We start from the raw sequence: 26222 nt of genomic DNA, 5'->3' as shown, positions 1-26222 counted from the left end.
TTTGTCCAACAGAGTTTCCGTTTTGGCCGTCCTTGAACAACACGACTTTGTGTCTTAACACCCGGTCGGTCCCAAGTCTCATTAATTAGAGGCATATGGGATGCCGTTCGTCATCCACTGGAACTGGTCGTACAGGCCAGTCGAGTAGCTTGCATAACTCTTCTTGATCAGGTCCCGCATGAATTCCGCAGCTTCTCTCTCCGTCTTCTCAAGCACAAATCTCTCGCGAAAGTGCTTGACTGACTCAGGTTTGAAGCACGGCAGCCCGCTATCCATCATTAGTAGCACCATCTGCGACAGTTTCTCCGCATACGGTCGTGAGGCCAAGAACGCCTTGATGCACAACTCCTCAAACCACTGGAATGCCTGCTGATCCGTGCTGCCGCCCATGACTGCTAACATCTCCGAAGTCAGTTTAAACGGTGCACGCTCAAACTTGATTCCACCGGGCGCGATGTCAAAGCAAAACCCAAAATCAATGTGCAGGATGTGGCCTGCGTCGTCAATCATGATGTTGCCGTTGTGGCGATCTTTGAACTGAAGTAGGAACGAAATTACAGAGTATGCTGCCATACTCTTGACAAAGTTGTTCCGCGCCGCCTGGAACCGCAGGGCGTCTTCGTTGCCATACTTGGAAATGAAGTAATCGTAAAGGCCATTCACTGCTTCGCGGCCCAGCATGTCACGCGACACAGAATTTGGCAAAACGTCAATCACACCACAGCCAGGTGCCGTGGCAGTGACTCGATAGGGGAAAACAAAGACGTCAAGGCCAACACTCTGGAAAATGCCACGGAATGCCGCGATCATCTGGAGTGCTAGAACGTCTTGACGACAATCGTCGCCGACCTTGAAGATGGCCGACTGCCACACCTCAACCGTGTTTTCGAGTGCTAAGGCGCCGTGCCTACCAGAAACATTGGCACCAGAAACACCGCTGCCATGGGGGCTGCCGTTAGTAGCCACTTTGACAAGTGCAGTACTGTTATTGCCTGTTCCGTTGGCGACGGCGGAGGCGGCATTTCCGTTGACCTCCTCAAGCATTTCGTCGCTCGAACCCTTGCTGCCTTTGGGTTTTTGATGCGGAACGTGGCCATGAACGGCGCCTTGGCATGGCTCTGGAGCGGTTTGCCCGATTTGCGATCGATGCCAATGACGACACCGTCTGGATTGCTCGGCAGGTATACACCGACCTCCACCTTAATTTTGCGTAGCTCCTCCTCGATCTTCTGCTTCTTTTCCGGCTTGGATCGCTTGATGAGGGGCTTAAGCTTGCCGGAGATGCTCGTGACCTCGTCAAAGAAGGAAAATTCGCGCTCGTAGAACTCGCGATCAACGGGGGAGAAGGATGTGGTCATACGTGCCATGACACCATCGAGGGTTGGCTTGATAGCATCGGGCTACACAGCCGGTTAGCAGGATGGGCGGGTTGGTAGTTGGGTGCGTGAAATTCCTTGTTGTGATGGTAGACTTACAATCTGCGCATCATCGTCCTTGTAGGCGTTCGCTTTCATGTTCCAGATTATCTGGTGGGCAAACAGCTGCGAAAACTGTGCCGTCTCCAAGATGTACCGCGCAACATAACCCAGCGCATCGTACCGTAACGTCTGAACGATCTGTGGAACGTAGAAGAATGTGATATCCACGGAGTGGCTCTCGAGTGCACGCATAGCATATTGAATGAGATATGGGTGGTACTCATATGACGGCATGAAGTAGGTCACGGCTGTGATTGGGTTGATAGGAGCCCAATAGAGGAGATACTGACAGTTGTTAGACAAGAGATATTGAGAATGCACTTAATCGGGCAGCGTAGGATAGGAAGAAAGACATACCTTCAGCTGGAAGCTAACATCATGAGGCAGAGCACCATCGAGAAGGATGGGAAGCGCATCTGGCTCATCAATGGCCTTGGACGGGAAGTTCAGTAGCAGCCATCGGACCTCTCTATGGACCCGCAAGTTTTGGAAGCGCGTCGCAAGTTCAATGGCTAAAGAAGGGCTTTCCTGCCAAGCTGTCCGGATCAGAGGAATAATATTCTAGAGTTTCAGGCAGGTTAGCAATCCGTCACAGCAGGTTATATCAAAGGAAGGTGGGCAGGTTTACCTCAATGACACCCTTCGTGTTATTGATTCCGTGGTTGACAGCCATGTGAGATTGGGCCTTGCTGGGCTCATTTAAAGGATATGCCCAAACAGAGAGTCTCAGTTGCTCATTCTCCAGCAGCAACAGTAGCAGGTCTTCCTTGGCCTGCAATGATTTAGTTGCTGTGGTCCCTTGGTGCGAGCCAATAAACGACACAGCCTTCACAGCGGCTAGAACGTCCGAAAGAAGACGGATCTCGGTTTTGAGTTGTAGATTGCTGCTGCCAAAGGACCATTTGAGCGTGCCAGAGAACCAGCTGAGGGCCGCCGATAAAATCTTGTCCTTGAGTCGCCACTGGGCGATAGAGCTGATCGTAGAACTGAAGCGCAAGACGCGGAGGCCAAAAAGAATGATTTGGAACCACAACTCGCGCGCAATGGGATGCGGTTTGCCGGTGGTCTTAACTGCGTCAAGCGTTACATCCAGCATGCGTAGGAAGCTCTTTTGGACGTCAACACTACCCAGGCGAGTAGCATTGAAGTGGCTTTGGAGGAACTGCAACAGCCGGGTATGAGGGCCAAGCAGATTGTGCACATGCTGGCCACGCTTCGTCACAGAGGCGCTGTCAGTTGGTGCAAACTGCATCTCGACAAAGAACGGATCTGGGTCGGTTACGGCCGGGTTGAAGAGACCCTGCCGCCTCTGGATGCTGACCTCCCAGTGCTGCAGCACAGCGCTGAGGATACGTGGCTCCATACGAGGGCTTTCATGCATGACGCCCAGCCAGAGAGACACACCCAGCTTGATGGATGCCTTACTGAACATGGCAAAGGGAATACTGACCAAGTATTGCACAATGGCATTCTGGTCACCCTGACAGCGGCAGAGAAGCGACGCGGCACGCCGGAGAATACTCTGAATGTCGCCAAGCTTTGTCGGCTTTCTAAGAAGAACACGCTCTTCAATATGGGCAAGGGCGCTGACAGCATCGGCGCTCTCGGAATCGGTGTTTGGTAGGAACGAAGACCGTCGGTCTATGCGGATAAACGAGAGCCACTCCATGCTGTGGTCAGGAAGTGGCTCTGCATAGCGGTACTCCTGGCGTGACGTGTATTGTGCAATGAAATTAGACGCAGAGTTGATGCCAATCTCGCCAAAGCGGTCAAGCGAGGTCATGCGCTGGTCGGTGGCGGGAATAGAAAAGCCCATTTCCATAGCAAAAGAGCGGCCAAGAGAGATATGGCCATAGGCGCCGTCATCGTCCCATTCCGAAAGATAGGTCTGAAGCAGACCTTTAACATCTGCCGGTGCCAGGCCAATAACACCGGATACCCAGGCCTTTGCCTTTCTGTACAGCGTATTCAGGGTAACATGGCGAAGGCTGTAATCGTCAGATAGCTCGACGGTGACATTGCCGCGGGCTGACGTGAACGTGTTGTTAGGGGCGTACATGTCGGTTTCGGATTCGAGGCAGCTCATCCACATCAGCGACAGTAGCTCAAGCAGCGCAAACAACGAGGACCGGTGGCAGAGCGCAGAGGGTACATCACGGATGATGCGGTCAGCACATATATATGATGCTTGTTGGACGCGCTCAATGCGATGACAGCAGCTGCAGAAAATAGCTGCTAGTTGGGAGGCAGCATATTGGGCCGAAAAGCTGACGTCGGTGCCAGAGAGCGTCTTTCTAAGGTACTTGTCGACGACAACCGAGGTTATGCCTTCCATGATGCCGCTTACATCGCCGCGACGCATGCTTGGCTCTAGGAAGTAAGACAGGGCTTTGGTGCAGTCACCAGCATCGGCGCGAAGGCTTTCGACAAGATAAGCAGACTGTAAAAAGATGACCTTTCGATAGCTCAGACTCCGAATTTCGGACGCCTTACCAGGCACAAGTTCTGAAAGGGTCTTTTTCTGCATTGCCTCGCGCTCCGAGCTCATGCCGCGACGGAGCACGGTATTCAATTCGATGTCGCTTTCGACCTGCTCGCCACGCTGTTCTGCCACCAGTGGTGGCGAATGCACGGCCATAACACGCAGCTCATTAATGTATTTCTTCCCCCGTGGGCTAAGCGGTGTGAAGCCATGGACAACAATATTGAACCAAGCATCGCGGATCATTGCATGTGCGTCGTCGTCGACCGCCCCGTAGAGGGCAAGTTCGTTTGCCGACATGAATACGGCCAGCGGCTGCAGGAGCTCAGAGATTTCGCCGGCAGCCAACTCAATGTCTGACTCCTTGGCATGGTGCGTCTGGTGGACGTCGCCTTTGGATATGACATCGTCGAGCATATGCTCCCAATATATGTCATAGAGCGGCGAGTCTTTCTCGACATGAGATGAGATGTGATTTCGAGCGTTCATGACGGCAGTGAGCAGGCTGGGCCTGTTTTCGACTATAGCAACGTGGCAGATGCGCGTAAAAGTCTTGAGAAGCGATCGAAATTCGAGCTGACCACCGGTCAGAGCGAGTATGGCGGCGGCCGGTATGATCTTGGTGTCAACCGTGGTGTTGATCTTATCAATTTTTTGAAGGAGCATGGATTGCGCCAGAGCGGTGATCTTGGGGTCCTTGCAAGCACTAGCGATGCCGCAGATCGCCTGCACCACATTGCCATAGATGACGGACGTGTCTTCTTCGTTGTTCATTTGCAGGGAGATTGAGCTGCCAGTCGATTGGCGGCCCTGGTAGATTTGGGCAACTGAATCGAGATTGTTGTCGCTGGAGCTGAGGCCGGATGCTCCATCAGCCAATGAGTGCTCATTGCCGGTGCTCAGAACATTACCCAGAGTGTAGATGGTCGTGATAATAGCATCCGTTGACAGCATGCGAAGGACAGAGGCCAGGCCAGCCGATGCAATGTCAATGGACACGCCGCGGGCACCACTTTGAACGATGTAGCGAGGTAGCAGTTTGCTGACATTGGCAGCGTACTCGGGTGAAATGCGGCAAATGAGTGCGAGTGACTTGAGCACAACAGAAGATAGTTCGTCGTCTGCCATCTGCGCCGGGTCGACGAGAGACTTCTCCAGCCATCCCATTAGGATGTCGGCATCGGCAGCATCCTCATTGAGGCGCGAGCAGTTCAGGTAGCCGATCAAGGCGGAGCTGCGGATGGAGAACGCAAGCTTGAGCTGGGCGGCCGAGCCCATGCTTACAAAGTCGGAGCTAGCCTCGAGGTAATTCATATGATCGACGACGGCGTTCGCGAAGATTTCTACTGACTGATAGTCGGCATCACCGCTGCGCGCGCTAATTGGGCGGAGAAGGCCTTCGCCGGAAAGAAGGAGGTCAAGCACTTGCGTTCGCTTCAAGGCTGGCACCTCGGCCACAAGCAGCGACGTGGCTGCCACGAGCAGGTGCATAAAGCTCTGTTGCAGGAGCATGGCACCCAGTGGCCGGCCCATCTCCCAGTAGTGGCGCAAGTGGCGATTCCATTCCTTGACCAGTCGGTTGGTAGAGTCTGAGTTGCGGATGGTGGAAAATGCGGTCTCGACTGCCACAAGGAAAGGCTCCGAGACAACTTTGCGTAGACGTGACACCAAAGCTAGACGGCCGCCGGAACGCCAGAAGTCAGCTTGTGCAGCTGCGGCATCAAGGAAACCAAGAAGAGCCACGGCGATCGTCGCGGTGCGGATGGCGTCGTCGAGGTTGCCATCGTCTTCACCTGCATCGCTGGCGATGCTACTGTTCACGTTGCTGCTACTACCATTTCCGTTTAAGATACGAGATGACGAGGCGGAGGGTGGAAGAATAGTGTCGGTCGTGCGGGCACAGGCATTAAGGAATGCCCAGACGTTGTCAGACACAGCCTCGTGGACGTCATTGTGGTGGATGCCAAGGGAGAGCAAAGCCGCGGTGACGTGGAAGGAGAGGGACTCTGTCGGAGAAGGCTCAACACGGCGGAAGAACGGCGATGGGACGAATGTCTGGACGTGAGAGTCGAGAATGTAAGGAAGAAGCTGCCGTGTAAGTCGCTGAGCACTTTGGCCTGACCGGACAAGGGGCGCGGCTTTGCAGAGAGCCAGGAGAACCTCGAATTCTCGAATGGTCTAAAGACGTTAGCAATCAAAGGTAGGATGTACATCGAAAGCACCGGAAGGCCATCATAACATTTCCGTACCATGGGGACGCGTCCCGCCAGAGAGCGAGAAGCGTATCCGTTGGCGTTGGATGGCGCTTTGGCATGGCTTGGACATGCTTTGCACAAGCGATCAAGGTCCGACTTTTCGAACGCGGCAGTGGTGGTCGCAGCCGACAAGGCTGCGATTTTCTCCAGAGCCCGTTGACGTATGTCGAGAGTCGCCATGCTGGGCAACGGCGTAAGAGGTTTTCTGCGGGACGGAAAAGGAAGTCCGGCCACAAAACACGAAGCAAAGAACTCTGTAGTAGTCTTACGAGAGGGGCAGATAGGTGTCAATCGACGGCAGAGGCCCTAAGAAAAACGTGACGGGTAAAGGTAGACTTTGTATGACTGTAATAATCATGGTGTTGTGGCGCGATTTTTGTCGCCAGCGGGTTGAGGTGCCCCTGACGTATCACGAAAAGCCAGCACTGAAAACATCGCGAAACAAGGAACCATGGACAGACACAGAGATATTCGGAGCTTGGGCCATAAACCCACTAAGCCCGAGGTGCGCTGGGGAGAAGTGTTGTTTTGCACCTGCTCGTTGTAGGCCGCTTAATTGGAGTAGCGACTGGACCAATTATAGGCCCCTGTTAAAGGACCTTGTCGAACCGGACACGTGAGATTAGTCATCATATCACCGGCAAGGCTCCTAACTGACGCGTTGTTGGCTGGGTAGCCTCCTGTTTGATTTGAGCTTCATTGAAAGTGTATCCTGACACTGCCATCCGTCCAACAAGCACCCCGACCAAACCACCACTCATCGTGACAGACATCTAAGCTGGAAGGAGTCACTCCATTGATATTATACCGACCTGAGGATTTACATTTCGCATAGGACATCATGGCTGCCATCTTCAACCAGAACCCCGTCCACGATGGGCCGAGCTACTCCTTTGCCAACGCACCCAAGACGCAAGCTCCTGAGGGCGCACGGCAACACCGATTTGACCCGTACGTCTATCCTCATCGATTCTTGTGTCTTTAATACTGCTTTTGAAGATTTTTTTTTTTTTTCATTTTTGGAATCCGAAGGAGAATACTAATCTGTTTTTCTCCCCCATCCGAACAGGTACACGGACAACGGCGGCACGACTCTAGCCATTGCAGGCGACAACTTCACCATTATTGCGGGTGACACGCGCCACACGGCCGGCTACGCCATCAACAGCCGATTCTCGCCCAAGGTCTTTAAGATTGGGGGAACGACAGCTGACCAGAAGGATGCCACGATTGTCCTTTCTGTAGTTGGTTTCGCTGCCGATGGCGCCGCTCTGAAGGAGCGTCTCGACACCGTTTGCAAGATGTACCGTTACCGCCATGGCAAGCCGATCAGTGTGCACGCCTGTGCGAAGCGGCTATCGACTATCCTGTATCAAAAGCGCTTCTTCCCATACTACACACACGCCATCCTGGGTGGCCTTGACGAGGAGGGCAAGGGTGCCGTTTACAGCTACGACCCCGTCGGCAGCTACGAGCGTGAACAGTGCCGTGCCGGTGGTGCTGCGGCAAGCCTGATCATGCCGTTCCTGGACAACCAGGTCAACTTCAAGAACCAGTACGTGCCCGGCAGCGGCGTGGGCCATGATCTACAGGAGCGGCCACGTGTAGCCCTGGCACGGCCGGATGTGGAGATGCTGGTGAAGGATGCGTTCGACGGTGCTGTGGAGCGGCACATCGAGGTCGGTGACTTCCTTCAGATGATGGTGGTGACGAGCCAGGGAATCGAGGAAATCATTCAGCCGCTGAAGAAGGACTAAGTGGGCATTGGCAGTTGGGAGACGGTGCTCCTCCGAAGGTGGAGGAAGAAGTGTGATCCCAGTAGGGTGCCAGTGTTCGCCAATGTATTTTATCACACAAGTTATAACATGTTATGAGGAAGCCTTGTTGTGTTCAGTAGGTTAAACGTGTTTGTTCGCACCTTGGTAAAACCTACCGCCGTGTCATGTAATTGCGTTGGCAGAGTGATCTGGAGGAGGAGGCCGGGTGCGCAATTATGTGGGACTGCTCTGCGGTGTCCTGGTACTATTTCATTCTATTTTACTTCCGTGAGTAGCTGTATTCCTCAATGTCGATGGCCTTGGTCTCAAGTCTCTCCAAGATTGCCTGGCAGAACTGCACAGCCTCGAGGCCTGCCATTCCGTCGCAATTGTGCTCCACGCACTACACCTACAAAGTGGACCGGGTGTCGCTGAAAGGGGACTCGCGGACCAGTGTCGATGGCTAACTTTTCCCGCAGCAACTTGTTATTCCAGCTGTGCTCGCCAGAACCATACGGCGTAAGCGTAAGGTCCGGCACACTCAGCGTTCCCTGTGTGCCGCAATTGCGGTAGACGTCAATTTCGTCACTATTGTTGCCGATTTCATTGCCACCGGTGCGGGCGCGCAGAATATGCGGGTTCTCGCCGTTCCCATTTCAAAGCTATGGGGACTGACGGCTGCGTCCGACAAAATAATTGTGCCCACGGTGCCCGACGTGAACTGCAGTGTGGGGGACACTCCTTCGGCCAAGCGAGCGCCGGGCCAGTCTCGAAATAAGGATTTGGCTTAAATAGGCCCAAATGGCCGACACAGCCAGAAGGTTACCGACAATTCCTTTGTCCATGGCTTTTTTCGTGGCCACGGTGCACGGGTTAAATCGGCAGCGATGGCCAACTAGGAGATGCAAAATGTTTCGCTTGGCAAGTGCAACAAGGGCCCGGCCAGACTCGACGGTGTGTCGCTAATCGGCTTCTCCGCCAGGACATGGACACCAGCCTCGACAAGTTCCGTAGAAATTGAAACTTATGCGTGAAGGGGCGTGCAGATGATTGCACATTCCGGCTTGGAAATATGATATTTGAGCAACTCTTCAACACTGGTAAAGATGGGTGTTGTCTCTGGTACGCCAAGGTAGGTCCTGACGGTGGCCGCGTCTGGAGACGGGTCGATCACGGCAACGAGTTCGGTTACCATATTCTCCAAGACATGGGCTGTGTTGCGTTTACCAATGAGACTCGTAAAGCCAACAATGGCAATTGTCGATGGCGTTTACGAAGATATCGTATGCATTTCGACTATGGATAGTTGTAAAATACGGCTGGTATGGCGAACGACGTAAAGAACCGGGGCAGAAGCAACACTGCTGATGGCTGATTTGGGCACGATGGTTACAAAATGAAGTGCGCCATGGCGTTCGTGCATTATCTAATATGAGATATTCATTGTTTTGCCCCCGGCACCGGCACTCAGCTCTGTTTTTGAATATGCAGTCTCTTTTCATCGGCCCATGTAAAGCGTTTCCTTGGCTATGGTATGGTAATTCGCGATGCCAGTTCCTGTTTTCACACCATCGACACCGGAACAGCCTGCAAACCGAAAGGAACACACCGGGGTGGTCTCATCTCAGGATATTTACTGTCTCTTTCCATTTTGTTTTATTGTCCATATTGGAAGCGAGTTAAGGCCTACTTCTCGTCTCCTTATTATTCTTCTAATCTCCCTCCTCTCGCTTTAAGATTCCAGAAACGGTTGAATCTGTCAGATATTGGCACATCTGGTATATGCATCATTGTATAGTTAGTACGGCTTCTTCTAGTAGAGAAGAATCGAAAACCACATTCTTTGTCCCGTTTTTAGTTTTCATGGGGAACTACGAATGTACTCTGGAAGATCCTGCCGGTATGAGGCGTTGTGGGTCAAACGCTGAAGAGTTGCGGGGGACTGTCTTTGGATGCCCCGCCAGCACGCCCTGCGATTTCGGTTTAATTTTTTAATTTTTAATTTTTTTTTTGGCTGCGGAGGTCGAGGGGGTCGATGCCGCAATCCCAAGAACTCAGTGGCTTGGACGGCTGCAAATTTTCAAACTTAGAAATCTAAACCAAACAAACCAAACGAACAGTTCCAAGCGTCGCATTCCGATTTCGTCTCGAGGCGCTGATATTCGGTTTTTCGGTTCAAAAATTTCACCGTTGTCTGCTTCGCCCGACAGAGATGACAACGGTTAGCGATTCTCATAACGAACTGGAGGTCCCCGGGGCCGACGCGGTTCCGCCGGAAAAATCTGACTACGTGGACAATGCCGCCATTCCCCCTCGCAATCCCGTTCCTTCCGAAACGGGCGAGTTGTTAAGCGAAGAAGCGCGGCCAATCGATCCTCTGGTTACCGAGCGTGTCCTGCGCAAAATTGACCGTTTCCTGCTGCCCACCCTTGTCATAGGCTACGGTCTAACATACTGGGACAAAGCAATCCTGGGGTCGGCTGCTCTCTTCGGCATGACTGCAGACCTGGAATTGGCTGTTGTGAACCCCGTGACTGGTGCCAAAGATACGTCTCGGTTGAGCTGGGCCACGTCTCTATTTTACTTTGGCCAGCTCGCCGGGTCGTTGCCCATGTCCTACCTCGTGCAGCACGCTCCGACACGTTATGTGCTTGGCCCGGGTATCATGCTGTGGGCCACTGTGTGTGCGGCCACGGCGGGTGTGACGACGTACCAAGGGCTTTACGTGCAACGATTCTTTCTTGGCTTCTTGGAGTCTATCATTCCGACGTCTTTCTTGATGATTGTGGGCTCCTTTTACACGCAGTCTGAGCAAACACTGCGCCAAAGCTGGTGGTGGACAGCGTCAGGCTGGTTTGTCGTTATTGGCGGTGCAGTCAACTACGGCTTTGCACAAATCAAATCGGGCGGTCTGCAATCTTGGCGATACATTTACATATTTGCGGGTGCCCTGACATTTTTGTTTGGTATTCTGGGCTTCTTTATTCCCAGCTCACCAGTGGACGCGTGGATGTTGACCCCAGTTGAGCGCATTGCCGCCGTGGAGCGCCTGCGCGCCGGCCAAACCGGTGTTCGGAACCCACAAATCAAGTTGTCACAGATCAAAGAAGCCGTCACAGATGTCAAGATCTGGTTGATTGCTATCATTATGGCCTCGGGTTACACAGTCAACGGTGCAATCACCGGCTTTGGCCCGCTCATCGTCTCGACGTTTGGGTTTTCCACACTTGACTCCATCCTTCTCCAATTCCCGCTTGGCATAATCAGCGCGTGCTCGATGCTGTTTGCTGGTTGGATTGGATCTCGCATTCCAAACATTCGTCTCATTATCGTGATGCTGGCTTGTCTCCCCACCATGGCAGCGTTTATCATTATTTGGAAATCGCACTGGTCGAGTCACGCCGCCGCACCTGTCGTCGGCTACTCCCTTATGGGGTTCTTTAGTCCCGTTGTCAGCATGTCCCTTGTGTTGGCATCCACCAACACAGCTGGCGGCACGAAAAAGAGCTTCATGTCAGGTGTCCTATTCGTCGCCTACTGCGTTGGGAATATTGTCGGTCCGCAGATGATCCGATCACAGACAGTCAAGCAGCACTACCCGGCACTGTGGGGTGGCCTGCTCGGATGGTGAGTTACATTGATATGGACTGTTTATCCGTTTTGATAGCCGCTATATTTTTATTTGTTCTTTGGTGCCACGTACCTGCACCCCTCGCTGACAGACCTGCCTCAATTTCACAGTTATTCAATCACAATTTTAAGTGCAGCGACGCTCTATGGCGTGTTGTATCACGAAAACACACGACGCAGAGCCTTGGACATGGACGAGGCTGAGCGTAACAAGTTGTCATTCAAAGATCTGACTGATAAACAGAATAAATATTTCAGATACGCACTATAGAGTAATGGGTAGAATAATTTGATTCGGTTAGCTACTTAGCCACTTGTCAGAGCGTGTAATGCAGTCGCATTATTTGATCTGTTTTCTATCAAAGGCTCCCAGCGTCCAATCATTCGATATAGGATCTTCGGCGGCTGACATCCAACAGCTAATTCTACTTTAGTATGCACCTTTTAGTTAAACAGAGTTTGTGTCAAATTCACCACCGTTGCTGTGAATGGTGTGTGTAGGTGGAGGTTCATATTGTCGAAAGTCTCCCCGCCAAAGATCATAAGATGGTCTGGGTACTTTTGGAGAACGTGTATAGCGCGGCTGTAAGTGGCCCCTGCTGGTGTCATATGACTCTCCCACTTATCTAGCTGTCCTCCGAAGCGGTTGGTATAAACTTGGGGTCGGTCGGCATCAGACACGACAATTGTGCCATTTGGTCCTCCGGACGGGCTCCATGTGACATAGGGACTTGCGTTTGGCACTAACGTGGGCGTGATGACGATTGGTAGGCCTTCGGAGAGGCGGAAGTCGAGAGGTGAGTCCGCGAGGCGATAGTAGACAGGGTAGTGGGAGCCGTGGGAGCTCGAATTACCGATCGGGAACTCATGCACAAGGATCCACTTGTTGATAGGCGGAATGAACGTAACAACGGTCATGCCAGGACGCGCCGTGTACTCATCGTATGCCACGTCATCGACTGGAGCATCCCAGGTCTTGAGATCCGTTGACACTTGGTGGGATAGTTTCTGGCCATGTTTAGGATCCCGCTGATCCGAGTAGTAGCAGACAAGAGAATGATTGTAAACGCTAGAGGCGAGATGTGCAATCATTTGTTAGTCTCTTAAAAAGGCACGATAGATGACCGTGATGTTCAGGCTTGTTAAACGTACAGTAAGTAAGGTTCCCAGATCGGGTCTGCTCCATTGGTCGTGTTAGGCCGTCCGCCGTGCGCGATGTGGCTGACGAACTTCCAAGATAATCCTTTGTCCGTGCTCGCATAAAGGTCGATGCGAGTACCGTTGTCACTTGCACTGTTTCCGGACGCTAAAACAGTACCCACGTCGAAGCCACCAATGGGTTCTGTCAATTCGGCGAGGGCAGGCTGAGAGCCGAAACCCCAACCATTTACTGTGTCCTTAATGTCAGACAACCATTTCCAGGTGGCTCCCCCGTCGCGGCTTTCGAAAACGGGGAAGTATGCTGGTGAATGACCCGAAAGAGACGATGTTGCAAGGATGGTGCCATCCTTGAGCTCAGTGTAGCGTGGGTACGTAATACTTTCTTTGCCCGTGGTTTGATAAATGGTGTTGTTTGTAAAGAAGCCAAACGGGCTGGCTGCCGAACTCCCATTGCCGTTTTGAGTACCAAAGGAATAGGGAAACGCTGCAACGCATTTCCCAAAGAGCAAGGCGGCGCTGACGGAAAGATACATTTTTCTGGAAATGGGTTGAGAGTTGTGTTGAGAAAACCTTGTTGCTCTTCAAAGTTTCTGACCGAGAAAAAGTTGAAGATGTTGTGATGACAATTATATATGCGTATACGGAGTACAGTAGCGAAGCTTATCACGGTGTAATTAGCGGTATAGTAATGAGATAAGCCGTAGGAATAGGTATGAAATAAAAAGGCATAATACCGGGTTAAACAAAGTCATTTATCAACAGCTTGGCCACCGCCTAAGTAACCAAATTATCCCCGTCGTTATAGTAACTACGTATTGGTATTATATGCCGCACCTAGCTGCCGGTTCAATATATACGGCGACGAACATGTTTCTGGGCGCGTGTCCACACTGGCAGGGTCAAAATAACCGGTTTAATCACGTCACATCGGCCCTGGGGTGCCCGGCCCGTCAGCAAGTACTCTACAACGCTAACCACGCTATGTTCCTGTTTCTGCCTACATTTCGAATCGTAGCTCAAAGGGCTACGTCCCCAGCTTAAATCTAAACTATATTTGCGCCTTGTTAAAGACTCGTCATTGTAGATAATCGATACCGAAACGAAAACAGCGAAAGAAAAGACTAAACTGTAACTTTCACGCCCTCGTCAAGACATACTCTAAACTTTCCCAGGATAAAGTGACTTCGTGCGTGGCACTTCAAACCGCATTCCTAGTCTTCGCCTGATACGACCACTTAGATTCGAGATATCGACGTGACACATCACGACGAGGAATGTGTTGCCGACAGGCTGAGTTGTTAAATGTGAGGATAAGAATTGTGTTGGTTGTAGGTCCTGCACGTCGTGTAGACGATATAAATTATATTAATTCTACACACTATCCGCCAGTGGGCTGTGTATCGTCGGCTATATCATAATTTTCCGTTTCCGTTCCTAGAGGATAAATAATGGATCTCTTTGAACTTCGCATGTAACTTGTATATTGACTTCTCAAAGCAACACAATCTCGTCGGCTGTAATATTGTTTCCGGGAGTCAATACCTGTGTTACTTAAACACTACACAGTCCGGCGTCCCGGTCTATTGTAGCACCGACCATAAATATCGCACATCATGATTTGATAACCAAGTTGCAAGCTTACCCAGACTCGCCAGAATAATCCCGCTCCGTACCATACATACAGTTTTTCACCCTGACACGCGGCAAGGTCCCAGTCAGCATATCCTCTGGAAACTCGCCAACGAATCATCGACTTTTGTTGACGTCACCGAAGCATTCCTGAAGCGCCACCGGCTCTCGCGGCTCAACTAAGACGTAAACATGTCGATCGTGATCGTCGTCTTTAATAATTTTTCATCACCTGACGATAAACTTTATAAGATCTTCATGAATTCAGGCAGTGCCATAAGCGCCCGGTCCACCAAATTCTCCACCTTATGCTCCACCAAAGGAGGGCCCTGAATATGGAAACACCTTTCCTCTACCGTCAAGTATGTTGGGGTTGCGAACTACCATGCCTACCAAATGAGTCATAAGCTCTGGTTGTCGTTGCGACCTGAATGTTATGTCCTTGATATTGATCCGCCCAAAAATGCTATGTTACAAATAGTCTTCCAGAGACGACTTAGTGATTCCGCAGTCTAGGCTGTCACCATACTGCTAAGAACTACGCGGCTCAAACAGGAGTGAGTAGCTGAATCGATTTACCACATCCAGAAACGACGTAGAAGGGGGTTGATTAAGGGAAGTATCGTAATCCGGGCGAGAGTAAATGTGATGCTGTACCCACTACCAAAGGAGACGCCTGGAACTGTTGGAATCGTCTATAATACAAACACCTCCGTTGTAATACTTACAATAGTCTTAGTATAATTGCGAGGTTCGGACATCTCCGTACACGGGTTCTTCATTGAACGACTTTAGCTCTTATTAGCATACTGGTTGGAAAACGATCTACTTATCAGGACACCCAGAAAACGTTTCGAATTAATATGTTTCCGCAAAAGCTAGCGCTCACAAGTACGAATATTTGTATTCCGTGGCTAAGACAGAATATCCTAATGTTCGAGATAAATACACATTTAAGGCGATTTTTTTAAAGTAGTCATTTATTCGAGGGTATACTTTCTTCTCAACAATATCAGATAATTCGCGTCAAGAAGGCCCCAAAAGCCTTCTGGTCATCAACGTACATTATAAATTGAGATCCGCAATCGCGGTAATAAGTGGAACAAAAAGCCGGTTACCTATATCGCGAAGCACTTCTCGCGCAGCCGTAACGGGCTTGACTCCTTGGGAACTGACCAATGCGTTTTTATGTTGTTTGCTTTTAAATAAACGTATATAGTACGTAGTATTAATAGGAAAACATTGACATTCGTTACTAAAGCATATAGTCTTTTATTTTATCACTCGATAACGAGCCACCCTTTCCTACTTGGCTTATTCTGGCTTGCCCTACTGGCATCGCGATGATCAGGAGCCTCTCCACTGTCTTTATATACACGGAGCCACTAGCCAGGGTTGACAGGCGGTACTGGCGTTTTTGAAGAGGTGTCGTGGTGCCCTAGGCGTAACTGCCGTCAACCCTTGGAACTCTGAGCGTAATACTATTCGTTATTTCCCAGTGTTACCAGAGAGTGTTAAAAGGCCAGGGCGATAAGGGAGTAGGCCATAGTCGCTAGTCGAGCCAGCCTTACGACCTTGGTAAAGCAGTTGTAAATTACACGGGTCTACTGGCATGGTGTGATCTGAGCTGTTCCTGACCAGGTCGCCGTGGCTAATGTCGTCTGTCCACGTTGCGCCGCTGTTGGCCTTGCCGGCGAAAGGCCGGGCCTCGTTTGTAGCCTGGGGTGACCAAGTGCCGTTCAGGCTGGAGGCGGTGAAGGACCGGAAGTATCGACCATGGGCACCAATGGCTTCCACAAGCATAAGGTAGGTGCTTTTGTTTTGTCCTAGCACAGTATAGACCTGCACGGCCTCAAACAAATTGTTTCTAGAGTCAGTCAATACCACAGTTGATTTGGTACCAAAATCGCTTGGAAATTGGCCAATTGGCATGCTGGCTCTGTATATGTTTCCATTGTCGCCGGCAAAAAATAAATACATTGCTGTGTCGTCTCCAATCAATGTTTGGTCGATGCATCCGGTGTCGGTGTTTGTGATTTTTCCGGAAAAGAGGGATTGTGGAGCGGACCAGCTTCCAGGTTTGGTTGGATCAGTCGACGTACGATAAGAGAATGACGTCGTCCCCCATTGATACGCGAGAACCCAAATATTTTTCGGCGCGAAATGGAACAATGTTGGAGCTACTGTTCCTTCTTGCATGGCGATCTGCGTCGCATTTGCCATGTCCGTCCATTCTTGAAAGGGACTGAATGCCATCGAGCCCCATCCAGAGCCTGTGTCGTGTGTTGTGGCGTACACCACATGCTGGCCGTTGTAGGGTACAGTGGTAAAGTCTTTGAGAGAGACCCATCCCGCCTTCGGGTTGGCTAATGGCCCGGTCGAGGTCCAGGTATATGTTGAAGGTAATTCACATGATGCACAGACGAAGGGCGACACCATGAGAACAAAATAGATCAAATTTCTGAAATAATCCATAACGGTCTGTACTAGAGAAATAAGGCAATGTTGGTGGAGAGAATTATAAACACACGGCCATTGTATGGGAACGTAACTCAGTATTTATGCTTCGAATAACGTGGAGAAGTCGCACCGATTTATTGTTTTTACTTAGCCGTCGGTGTGTGCCTTCTTGACTTCCGAGAAGGATTAAATTATTTTGATTGTAATTTGTCGACATTTTAGAGAACGGCGGTATGCTGGTAATAAACCGGTAAAATTGGACAATTCCCCTGGGGGGATATTGCACTATATATAAAGTAGATTACTACGGCTCCACCGAAGATCTTCTGTGCCGTGGTGGGACGACAACTGAAGGCAGTCGATGTTGTTCTAGATTACGCAGGGACCCGACACAGAGGTAGAGACCTGTGGTTATAACGGCAAGTCGGTACGCACAGTACATTAAAGCCATACCTAGGACATAACAGATATTGCCTACACTTTATATATTGCCGATACCTTTAGCTCGTCTGAGTAACTTTCTGCCTCCATATAGCCAAGGCTGGACCTTGAGACAATCCCAGCGTCTCGGGAATGAACTGTGGATTTTCCAGTTGAGGCTGCCGCGCCGTGTCTCGACCATAACAACTGTTCGTCCCCACCAAATCTATGGATATTGAATTTCTGGCGATGTGAATTAATTCACTAATCAGTAGCCTAAACCATGGACCGGGAAAAGTGTTTGGAGCAGTCTACTTGGTTAAATGTCTCCCGGATATTGCCTCGCCATTTTTTTTCACGTAATGCCTCGTAATCTTGTAGCATCTCCTCACGTGTGGTTTTCCCTTCACATGATAAAGTATGTCCTAAGGACAGGAGCGTCTTCAAAAAGTAAATTTTTATCATTGACCAAGCATGGAAGCAAGGAGCGCGTTACTTTTTTTTATAAGCCCGTCAGGATCTTGATCAAGAAAACGTAACGTTGACTTCATGTAATCCATAATACTCATAGGAAACTTTGTTTGCTTCTTCATTGATTCATTTATTAAGGTCTTCCGCTTTTATTATGTTAACCTAGCTATACTAGTAGATGATAATAAGAAAAAAGTTCCTGAACGATGCGCGTGACATTTGGGAACTTATCATGGCATAGCTCTCACTTGACAACATTTTCTATATGGCCTAGGAAACGGATCAACCTATTTCAAATTGCCAAAGTGAGAAGGTAGTTCTCACCGGGAACGTATGGGCTCAAAATAACAAAAATAAGGTGTCCTGCTTTAGTACTCGAGACGAGACAATATTCTGTATCAGTCTATGAGATGCATGCTTCAAGGACATCTTTTGGGCGAGTTACCCAGGACGAGCTGGAAGATATTGTTTATCTTTTGAACACGCATCCAAGAGATGACTACGTGTGTGCTGAGGCAATACGGGCGGGGTCTGCGCCGTTCCGGGAGCATATCCAGTGCGAGGACAATGTGACAGGGCACATCACCTATTTGGGATTGGCTAGCTGTGTGAGGTATCATTAAGGGACACTTTCTGACACTGTGACCATAGCCCATTCGAAACTAATGACAGGGTCTGCGAAGAACCGCTGTTTCAAGCGGTTGTGGGCGATACGAATAAACAATTCGCTCGCGCCCGTTGATCATAATGTGGCACGGCTACATATGATTCCATAAGGTTCGCGAGGGAACTAATGCCACTAGTGCTAGGAACGGCACTACTTCACTGACCGATATTGACCTTAACTGAACACGAATAAAAATAATCCCACGGGAACACATCAGTTATATTCTCTCTTGGAGATCCCGAGCGTACATGACGTATCAGCACCCCCCGCGACAAACGGACGCCGAATCCAGTACCTCACTCGTCATAGGTACACACAACCGCGCTTTTGCCTAACGGCTGATGCAGCTATCATTTACACCACTCACGAAGGAAACAAGCTACACAAGTAACGTTATCCTCTACGCTGCCTATGCGTACCGTTTATTGATACGTGCTTCTTTGGTTTCCACTACACTTCCTTCGTGGACAAAGAAATGCCTACGAACAGGGTCAATGCGCTGTGGTTCGCAAAAACCTTCCATCACTATGTGCTTTAGTCCCTTAACCCTTGGCGCACTAATGTACTGTTAATTTGAGGAGAAACTCGGTGAACGTACAATATTGGAAGGAGCCGTCAGCTTTCAATGGAGCTATAGGATACCTAAACCAGTTATATGTCTCAAATGTCCCAGAGACAACACGCTGTGTTTATTTGACTACGCTAGCACATATCTTTCGTTCTTTAGGATAAAAGTAATATCTACTATTCTATCTCTCACATCAGAATTGTACTATGGTAATCCCTATGAAATTGCAAAGTAAATGTTATTGTTATGCAGCAACCAGATTGTGAAACACAAGCTTATCCCGTCGCATGCATACTGAGACAACGACAAGAAGAGCACCGGTAGTAATGACAGGAACGTATGTAGCTTGTATTGCCTCCGTAATGGCTCGAATGGCCTTTACTCGAAGGTCACCCTCAAGGCTTTCGAACAGAGTACTGCGCGATCCAGCAACAGCACTTTGTAAATCTGCGTCCGTGTATCCATGCCTGGCAAGAACAGCACGCAAGTTGTTTATGGCGACACTCTGGAAAATTTGACCGGCAATGACAAGACACAGCACCTGGCCGCCAATTTGGCTAACATTTTGCATGCTGATGACATGCCCCATGTCTGCAGGATCCTCGACAACAAGAGTACCAACCTGAAAACCGGCCTGCACAAGGAGCCCTGTACCGACAGCACCAAGGACAGTTAATCCATATATAGTGGTTGTCGAAGTATCGGGGGTGAGATACCTGTACAGGAGAGCACTTGAAATGGTGATCAAGACACCGGAGAAAAGGTAAACGGGCATGTAGTGCCTGACAGCTCTGAGGACAAAGCTGCTGGCGAGATTGGTGGTGATTGCAACGAGGACAAAAGGAAGGAGACGAACGGCAGTAATCAAAGCTGAGTCGTTCTGAACAAACTGGAAATAAACTGGAATGTAATAGGTCGGGATGAACATGGTCGTGATAGATGCCGATGTTGAAATGTATAAGAGGATTTGCGTGCGAGCATCCTTGGCCGTCGGGGCGATGAGATGGCCTGGGAAAGAGCGCGTTGCGGTTGTGGTAAAAAGGCAAAAGTACTGCTGAAGAACATATCTAACAAAAAGAATACCGAAACTTGTCAACGTCGCTATGGTTCGACCATCAGACCATGACCACTGGGTGCCGGTAAGGAGAAGTGCAAGAGTCAGTGTCACCCAAGCAGTAGCACTCAGAATAAAACCAACATAGTCGAGTCGAGTAAGGCGAAGTCGAACTGGTGGTAAAGTGCCATTGGTCTCGGCCGCTGCAACACCTGGAGGCGTGACTGCGGGTAGATAAAACAGGTAGATGGGAGCCGTTGCTCCGCCGATGACCAAGTTGAGGTAAAACGCCCAACGCCATGTGGCCGACGAGTCACTAAAGGCACCACCGACCACCGGACCCAAAACGCTGCCGATACCCCAAACAAAGACAATTCCTGTGATGTAGGTTCCCCGCGTCCGGGGTGATGTCAATACCGAAAAGTGTGTCAAACCGCCAAGGTACATACCCGAGCCTCCCATTCCCGCAATGACTCTGCCAACAATCAAAGCGTCCATGTTCGGCGCACCTCCACACAGTGCCGAGCCAACTTCAAACACGACTATGCCGCCTATATAAGCCCATTTCATGTTGAAGTGTGTGAAAACTGACCCATAAGGTAAACCAACAGCGATTGAGCCTAGAGGAAAGCCTGCTCCTAGCCATGCCAGTTTTTCAACGGCACCAAATGTTTCAACGACGGCGCTCTGGACATCCGCTGCAATGGTGGTATCCAAGCCGTACATGAAAGTAGACAGGTAAAGGGCTATGCACACGAGGACCCAACGGAATCCGGAAATTTCTTTGGACATAGGAGCATCGTTGCCCCGGCCGTGGTCTTCGAAAACATCCTCATTAACAACATTTGAAGAACATGAAGGCCCGGTTTCGAGTGTGTCAAGTCGGGTTTCGTTCAATTGTCCCATCGGTTCACTTCTCTTCTCATTAAAAATGTGGGTTTCCGTACCTGTGATTTGGTTTTTGTCGATATCAAGTACCGAGGAAGAGGACGTTGAACTTTCCATTGGGAGAGAAGTTTGGCGTTTTGACTTTTATCTGTGTAGATGATTGGAGGTTGTTTTGCAGTCTACTTGAAGTCCGTTCTACCGAGGAGGTTCTGTAAAGCTGAAGGCTTTATGTACACAGTTATATATACATGACAATTTTGTAACGTGAATTATGTTACTTTCGTTATTTTCAACTCGAAAGCTGACAGAATTAAAACGGTCCTTCCCGATTATCGAATATGTGGACTGAATCTTGTCGTATTTCGTGCTCGATACTAAACAAATGACATCTAATTCACACGCGTGAAAGTTCCGCACTCCAGTCTGTATTATCCAAATCCCGCGTTGCGTGTCAGCTATGAATATTTTTCAAACTCGAATTACAAACGAACGCCGAAATTAAGGTTATGTTTCGTCGTCGTTCACATGTTTTTTCCGAGTTGTAAGTCACACACGTACTTCTGCTTCCTAGATTCGGACATCGCAACGGAGCCAAGTCCGATGGTTGGAAATTCATATGATGAAAGCGCGTGAGTGCAGCCCCAACTACTCTGTGTGCCGTCGGTCATCGCACATGGAAATCATCCGTTCCGTTGTAAGAGAAACACTCCACAATTATCCACACTTGCGAGCAAACGCCAAAATGTGGATACAGCTTTGAAATAGGGCCATGGGCTTTGATAATTGACTAGGCTTATTTTCTTTGTGTTGGGTTTTTCTTTTTTTCTTTTCTTTTACTTTTTTATTCTTTATCGCGTTTCTTTATTCAATACAAGAAGTATATTTTTACCAAAGAATTTTGCTCGGCGTTTACACAGAAATTTCTTTTAGTAAACCCTTACAAAAACTCTGGCTTACTATGACACCGTCACTCGTTTCATAATGCAGGCTTTTGATTAGAAATTTGTTAGTCCGGCTTGGTTTACATGTTATTAAGCCACTGTCGGGCCCTCAGCCCGTTTCACTCGCCGGGTATTCTTACTACTTACGTGTCTTGTGTTTTGGTATTTCAGTGTGGACGTTGGTTATTAAGAACGTCGACGCCGGAGACCTTGACGACGGCCTGCCACGTTGCTTCCTGGTTGGCACGATCGTGAAAGTGTGGGTGGCGCATCGCCTCGATTGGGCCGGTAAGCTTCTTGGGAGCCGAGGCGAAAAATTGCCCTGAGACGTCGGTTCCGAACTCCGATGCCTGGAGGTACCGACGGGCGGCGGTCTCAGGAGTCATCGTCATGCCGGGGATGATCTTCAGTAGTGGAATTGCCACCCACTTCACAGCCAGGCCAGCGTTGCGTGGCGCCTTAGTATCCGGTGCGCTACCGGGCGCCACGGCGTATACGGCCATATCGGAGGGTAGCCGGCGTGCCAGCGCCGCAACCCACCAGGTGATGATGAGCTTCGCGTCAGTATACGCCCGGTTGGGCACGTACTTCACGTTGGGCCCATTGCGGAGCAGGGCTTCAACAGCGGTGGTTCGGTCGCCTTGGTGGTGCTTGGCCGCGAAGTCCGCCACATCTGTGAAGCTGAACATGGCCACGTCCCCTCGGGCAGGTTCCGCGCCGGAGATAACAATCCGTGCGTTGGGGCTCAGCAGGTTGGCTCGGAGCAAGCCGACAGTCAGTTGATGATGGCCGATGAGCGGGGCCTGGGAAGACTCGACGCCGACCGTCGTGAGCACGCGCTTGTTACCTGGCAACAACCCTGCATTGAGCAGTAGGAAGTCGATGGACTGTCCTCGCTTGATGAGCTCAGTGAGGGCGGACTGAACACTAGACGGCTTGTCAAGATCCAGCTCCAGGGGCGTGAAGACCTGTCTTCCGACCTCTGTCGCCAGTTGAGCGGCCGTTTCCTGGACCCGAGTCAGGCTGCGCCCGGTGACGATGATATTGCGCCAGCCGTCTCCAGCAAGAGCGCGAGCTGCCGCATGACCGAGCCCCGAGGTGGTGCCGGTGACGAGCGCGATCAAATGGTCCATGTGTGTTTTCCTGGCGATGTCCTGCTGGCGATACTGGAAGTTGACGTCTGCCAGGTGATTGCTGTCGTAAATGCTTCTGGGTTGTGTTAAGAAACAACTGCGCTCTCCGCTCCAAAGAGTAGCAACCTGCCTGTTTATATAGAGCAAACTTAGGACAGCGGCGGCGCCGCTGTACCGTGCGAGCAGAAACGGCGGCTTGGTTCGTCGTGGCTTTTGAGCATGGTATGAGCGGGTATACCGAAAAGGGGAAGAGGCGCACGTAAGGGCGGCGGCGGCTTTAAGCCCTTGGGCCCCACTTTCGTGCGAGCGCGGCCGTACCGATGTGCTACGAGCTATGCAAGCCGCCATGACATCTCATCCATATAGCGCCTTCATCTCAGCTCTCGTAGCTGCCAAATTGGTACGGCCAAACGACATCGCCATGTCTGACAGCTTTTATCCGAGACCAATGCGCCTGGGCACGCGAAGCTGTGCGGAGTGCCGGAGGCGGAAAGTCCGATGCGTTTTCCCAGCCGCGCATCCGCCGTGCCAGCAATGCGACCTGCGCGGCATCCCGTGCACTGCTCAGCAGCCAGGGGACCAGAATATTGGGTCGTCGGGTCCCCTATTGTCCCTGGGTGATGAGCAGTTGAAGCAGCGGCTCGCCGACATTGAAATCAACGTGCGCGATATCTGGGCTAGCCTGAGTCTGAGGGGCGCCTCTCCATCTCTCACGGGGCTGCTGCCAGGGGCTCCATCCACAACGCTTAGTGTGGAAGACAATGTTGGTATAGGCTTGCAGTCGAAGCTTGATGTTGAGAACACGACCCACGCTACCATGCCCAACAAGTCCAACATGGCGGATGACGGCTGTGGCTTCCCAGACGCGCCGCTGATCACCCTGGTCAAGGCAGCCAGCATGACGGAAGAACTGCAGTTTGCTTCCTCCGAACCGTCGATCAATGGCAACAGGGCCAGCGACGCTGTCCATATGCCCGGTTTTCCGATGCTACAGGACGACGAACTGTTGACGGTCCTTGCGGCGACGGTACAATATTGGCCCATCTGGCCACCCTGGCAATATGGCGCCCTGCCTCAGACCATGCGCACTCTCCAGACCGGCGGAGTCGAATTTGCCGCTCGATTTTTGTCCCACATGGTGAGGTCCAGCAGTCCTTGTATCTCGGCCAAGGCCTTGCTCTGGCTGTCGCTGTGTATTCAACAGGCGCCAAAAACGCTGCAGCTCCCATGGTGTGGATTATCGCAGGAGGATCTTCTCGCCTCGTACATGCAAAACGCCGACAGCCTGCTGAAATCCGCCAGCACGGGTGAAACGCTACACGGCATCGAGGCTCGACTCATCCAGCAGAAGCTCTACATGGACATGGGTTGCCCGCGCCAGGCCTGGCTCAGCATCCGCCGCGCTGCCGATGGGGCGCTGCTCCTGCGTCTCCATCGCGCCCCAGCCCAAAAAAGAGGCGGTAGCCGTGAAGCAGCCATCTGGACCGAGATTTGGCATCTAGAGACCAGCATCGCGTTGATCCTAGGCCTACCGAGCACAATTCCCACCCCCACCCCCAATCCCGGCCCGCAGCCGCGGGGCGACCACGACGACGACGGCGGCGGCTGCGACAGCCAGCTTCAAACACTCCAGCACAGATTGTGCTACCTGGCCACATCCGTTGTCTCCAGGAACCAGAGCCCGGAGCCGAGCTACCTTACCACCGTGCAGATCGGCCACGAGCTCGAAGGGTGCCGGGCCCTCATGTCCGACAGCTGGTGGCACGAGCCGCCGCCACCGGACCAGCCTTTTGCGCAGTTGTACGCCCAGCAGGTGACAAAGGTGCAGTATTTTCTCATCACTAAGCTGTTGCACTTGCCTTTTATGCTCAGCGCCGACGCCGGGTATGAGTACAACCGAGCATCGGCCGTCGCCGCATCGCGGGGCTTGATCAAAGCCTATCTCGGCCTGAGGAGCTGCGACAGAGGCCAGTTTGTCATGTGCGAGTCACTCGAGTTTCAGGCTTTCAGTGCCGGCATCACGCTGCTGATCCGCCTGCTGTCACCTGTGTCCCGGGGAAAGCCAGGCGACGATGGCAACAACGGCGAGGACTGGTCGCTCATCGAGGCGCTGACTACGAGCCTAAGGTGCACGGAGAACCTGATGCGGTGCAATGTTGCTAGACAGGCCGCCGAGGTGCTGAGCCTCCTCACGCAGGCGGCGCGTGGTACCTACGCCGGTCCGGACAGGTACGACGTCATCCTGCCATACTTTGGCGAGATCACCATTGCCCTGTCGCGGAGCCGAAAGACGGATTTTCTGGAAGGATGGGATGAGTGCTGTCAGCAGCAACAGCAACCGGCGTCTCCTTCCTTTGGCACCGTCGAGTTTAGCGCGAACCCCTTCGACCTCGTGCACTTTTCTGGAAACCTGGAGGGAGAACTTGGCGGCGATTGGTCATCCATGGCCGATGTTGATATCGAATTTGACTGGACGCAAACCTTTACCTTTGACAACAAGAACCACCACCTGCCATGATGGTCCATGTTCGTGTAAACCTAGACCTTAAAAGAAGAAAAATATAGTATGAATTAGTTTACGTGGTAAACAAAAAGTAGGGTACCAGCAGCGCGGGACGGCATCAATCAAAAGGCCCATGCCTTCCAGTCTTACTCCTTTAGTTATAACGGCCAGTAGCTCCCGTCGGTGTTCTACGACTGCAGAGACAAGATCTAGGACACCACCGCAGGCGGTTATCTACAAACAATACAAGTGTGCAAGGCTCTCTTAATCGTTTAATATCACAGAGACGTGCCTTTGATACAGGAACAGGACCAATCAACTTCGGGCTGTTACCTCCGTCCTCGTCTAAAATATCGACTGCGAAAAATCTTAAGATCTTCGTGACTGTATATTTAGCGACGGCAATGTATGGATTATGGTTTCTACAAAGAATGTTTTGAGGCTGTTGCCTGCATACTGCCCTTCCGCCTGGGCTGTGAAGTTTTTCATGGCTCCTGGCGTATAACTGTTAGTACTGTTGTAGAATATATACGGTAGTAACAAATCTCCTATAACTCTTTCAATTTTTTCTTCTTCTCTCTTTGCCCTTCACAGGGTTCTAGGGGGCTCTGGGTATTTGTCACGTTGTTGTAACAACTGGGTGATAAAGTCTTTAAGCACGGCAGCCTAATAATTGTCCCCCTAAAAGGTGGTTACTCTCGTGCTTTTCTACATCGATCTTGGCC

The 26222-nt window shown here is 50.9% G+C and overlaps 7 protein-coding genes across 7 annotated transcripts; 3 read left to right on the top strand and 4 right to left on the bottom strand.

Moving 5' to 3' along the window:
• Nucleotides 1-81: 81 nt before the first annotated feature.
• On the bottom strand, nucleotides 82-6395 carry SPBR_08058 (phosphatidylinositol 4-kinase; the record flags this gene model as incomplete). The annotated part of the gene is made up of 6 exons (XM_040766296.1): nucleotides 82-1032; nucleotides 1059-1400; nucleotides 1476-1763; nucleotides 1836-2039; nucleotides 2107-6138; nucleotides 6210-6395. 6 exons carry the CDS (start codon nucleotides 6393-6395, stop codon nucleotides 82-84), a joined length of 6003 nt encoding a protein of 2000 aa, XP_040614286.1.
• Nucleotides 6396-7056: 661 nt separating this feature from the next.
• SPBR_08604 (20S proteasome subunit beta 6) lies at nucleotides 7057-7972 on the top strand (the record flags this gene model as incomplete). Its single annotated transcript, XM_040766842.1, has 2 exons — nucleotides 7057-7166; nucleotides 7285-7972. The coding sequence occupies 2 exons, from the start codon at nucleotides 7057-7059 to the stop codon at nucleotides 7970-7972; spliced, it is 798 nt and encodes a 265-aa protein (XP_040614285.1).
• A 2212-nt stretch (nucleotides 7973-10184) lies between these two features.
• SPBR_08442 (MFS transporter) lies at nucleotides 10185-11603 on the top strand (the record flags this gene model as incomplete). The annotated part of the gene is made up of 1 exon (XM_040766680.1): nucleotides 10185-11603. The coding sequence occupies one exon, from the start codon at nucleotides 10185-10187 to the stop codon at nucleotides 11601-11603; it is 1419 nt and encodes a 472-aa protein (XP_040614284.1).
• A 443-nt stretch (nucleotides 11604-12046) lies between these two features.
• On the bottom strand, nucleotides 12047-13296 carry SPBR_08891 (BNR/Asp-box repeat domain protein; the record flags this gene model as incomplete). Its single annotated transcript, XM_040767017.1, has 2 exons — nucleotides 12047-12671; nucleotides 12755-13296. 2 exons carry the CDS (start codon nucleotides 13294-13296, stop codon nucleotides 12047-12049), a joined length of 1167 nt encoding a protein of 388 aa, XP_040614283.1.
• Nucleotides 13297-15906: 2610 nt separating this feature from the next.
• Nucleotides 15907-20602, bottom strand: SPBR_08884 (uncharacterized protein; the record flags this gene model as incomplete). Its single annotated transcript, XM_040767010.1, has 5 exons — nucleotides 15907-15944; nucleotides 15991-16218; nucleotides 16639-16758; nucleotides 19462-19986; nucleotides 20062-20602. The coding sequence occupies 5 exons, from the start codon at nucleotides 20600-20602 to the stop codon at nucleotides 15907-15909; spliced, it is 1452 nt and encodes a 483-aa protein (XP_040614282.1).
• Nucleotides 20603-22028: 1426 nt separating this feature from the next.
• SPBR_08586 (uncharacterized protein) lies at nucleotides 22029-22994 on the bottom strand (the record flags this gene model as incomplete). The annotated part of the gene is made up of 1 exon (XM_040766824.1): nucleotides 22029-22994. The coding sequence occupies one exon, from the start codon at nucleotides 22992-22994 to the stop codon at nucleotides 22029-22031; it is 966 nt and encodes a 321-aa protein (XP_040614281.1).
• Nucleotides 22995-23415: 421 nt separating this feature from the next.
• SPBR_08244 (uncharacterized protein) lies at nucleotides 23416-25512 on the top strand (the record flags this gene model as incomplete). The annotated part of the gene is made up of 1 exon (XM_040766482.1): nucleotides 23416-25512. The coding sequence occupies one exon, from the start codon at nucleotides 23416-23418 to the stop codon at nucleotides 25510-25512; it is 2097 nt and encodes a 698-aa protein (XP_040614280.1).
• Nucleotides 25513-26222: the final 710 nt, after the last annotated feature.

Source organism: Sporothrix brasiliensis (assembly GCF_000820605.1).
Source record: "Sporothrix brasiliensis 5110 chromosome Unknown Cont22, whole genome shotgun sequence".
Taxonomy (NCBI): Eukaryota; Fungi; Ascomycota; class Sordariomycetes; order Ophiostomatales; family Ophiostomataceae; genus Sporothrix; species Sporothrix brasiliensis.
This window is presented reverse-complemented; position numbering and strand designations above follow the sequence as displayed.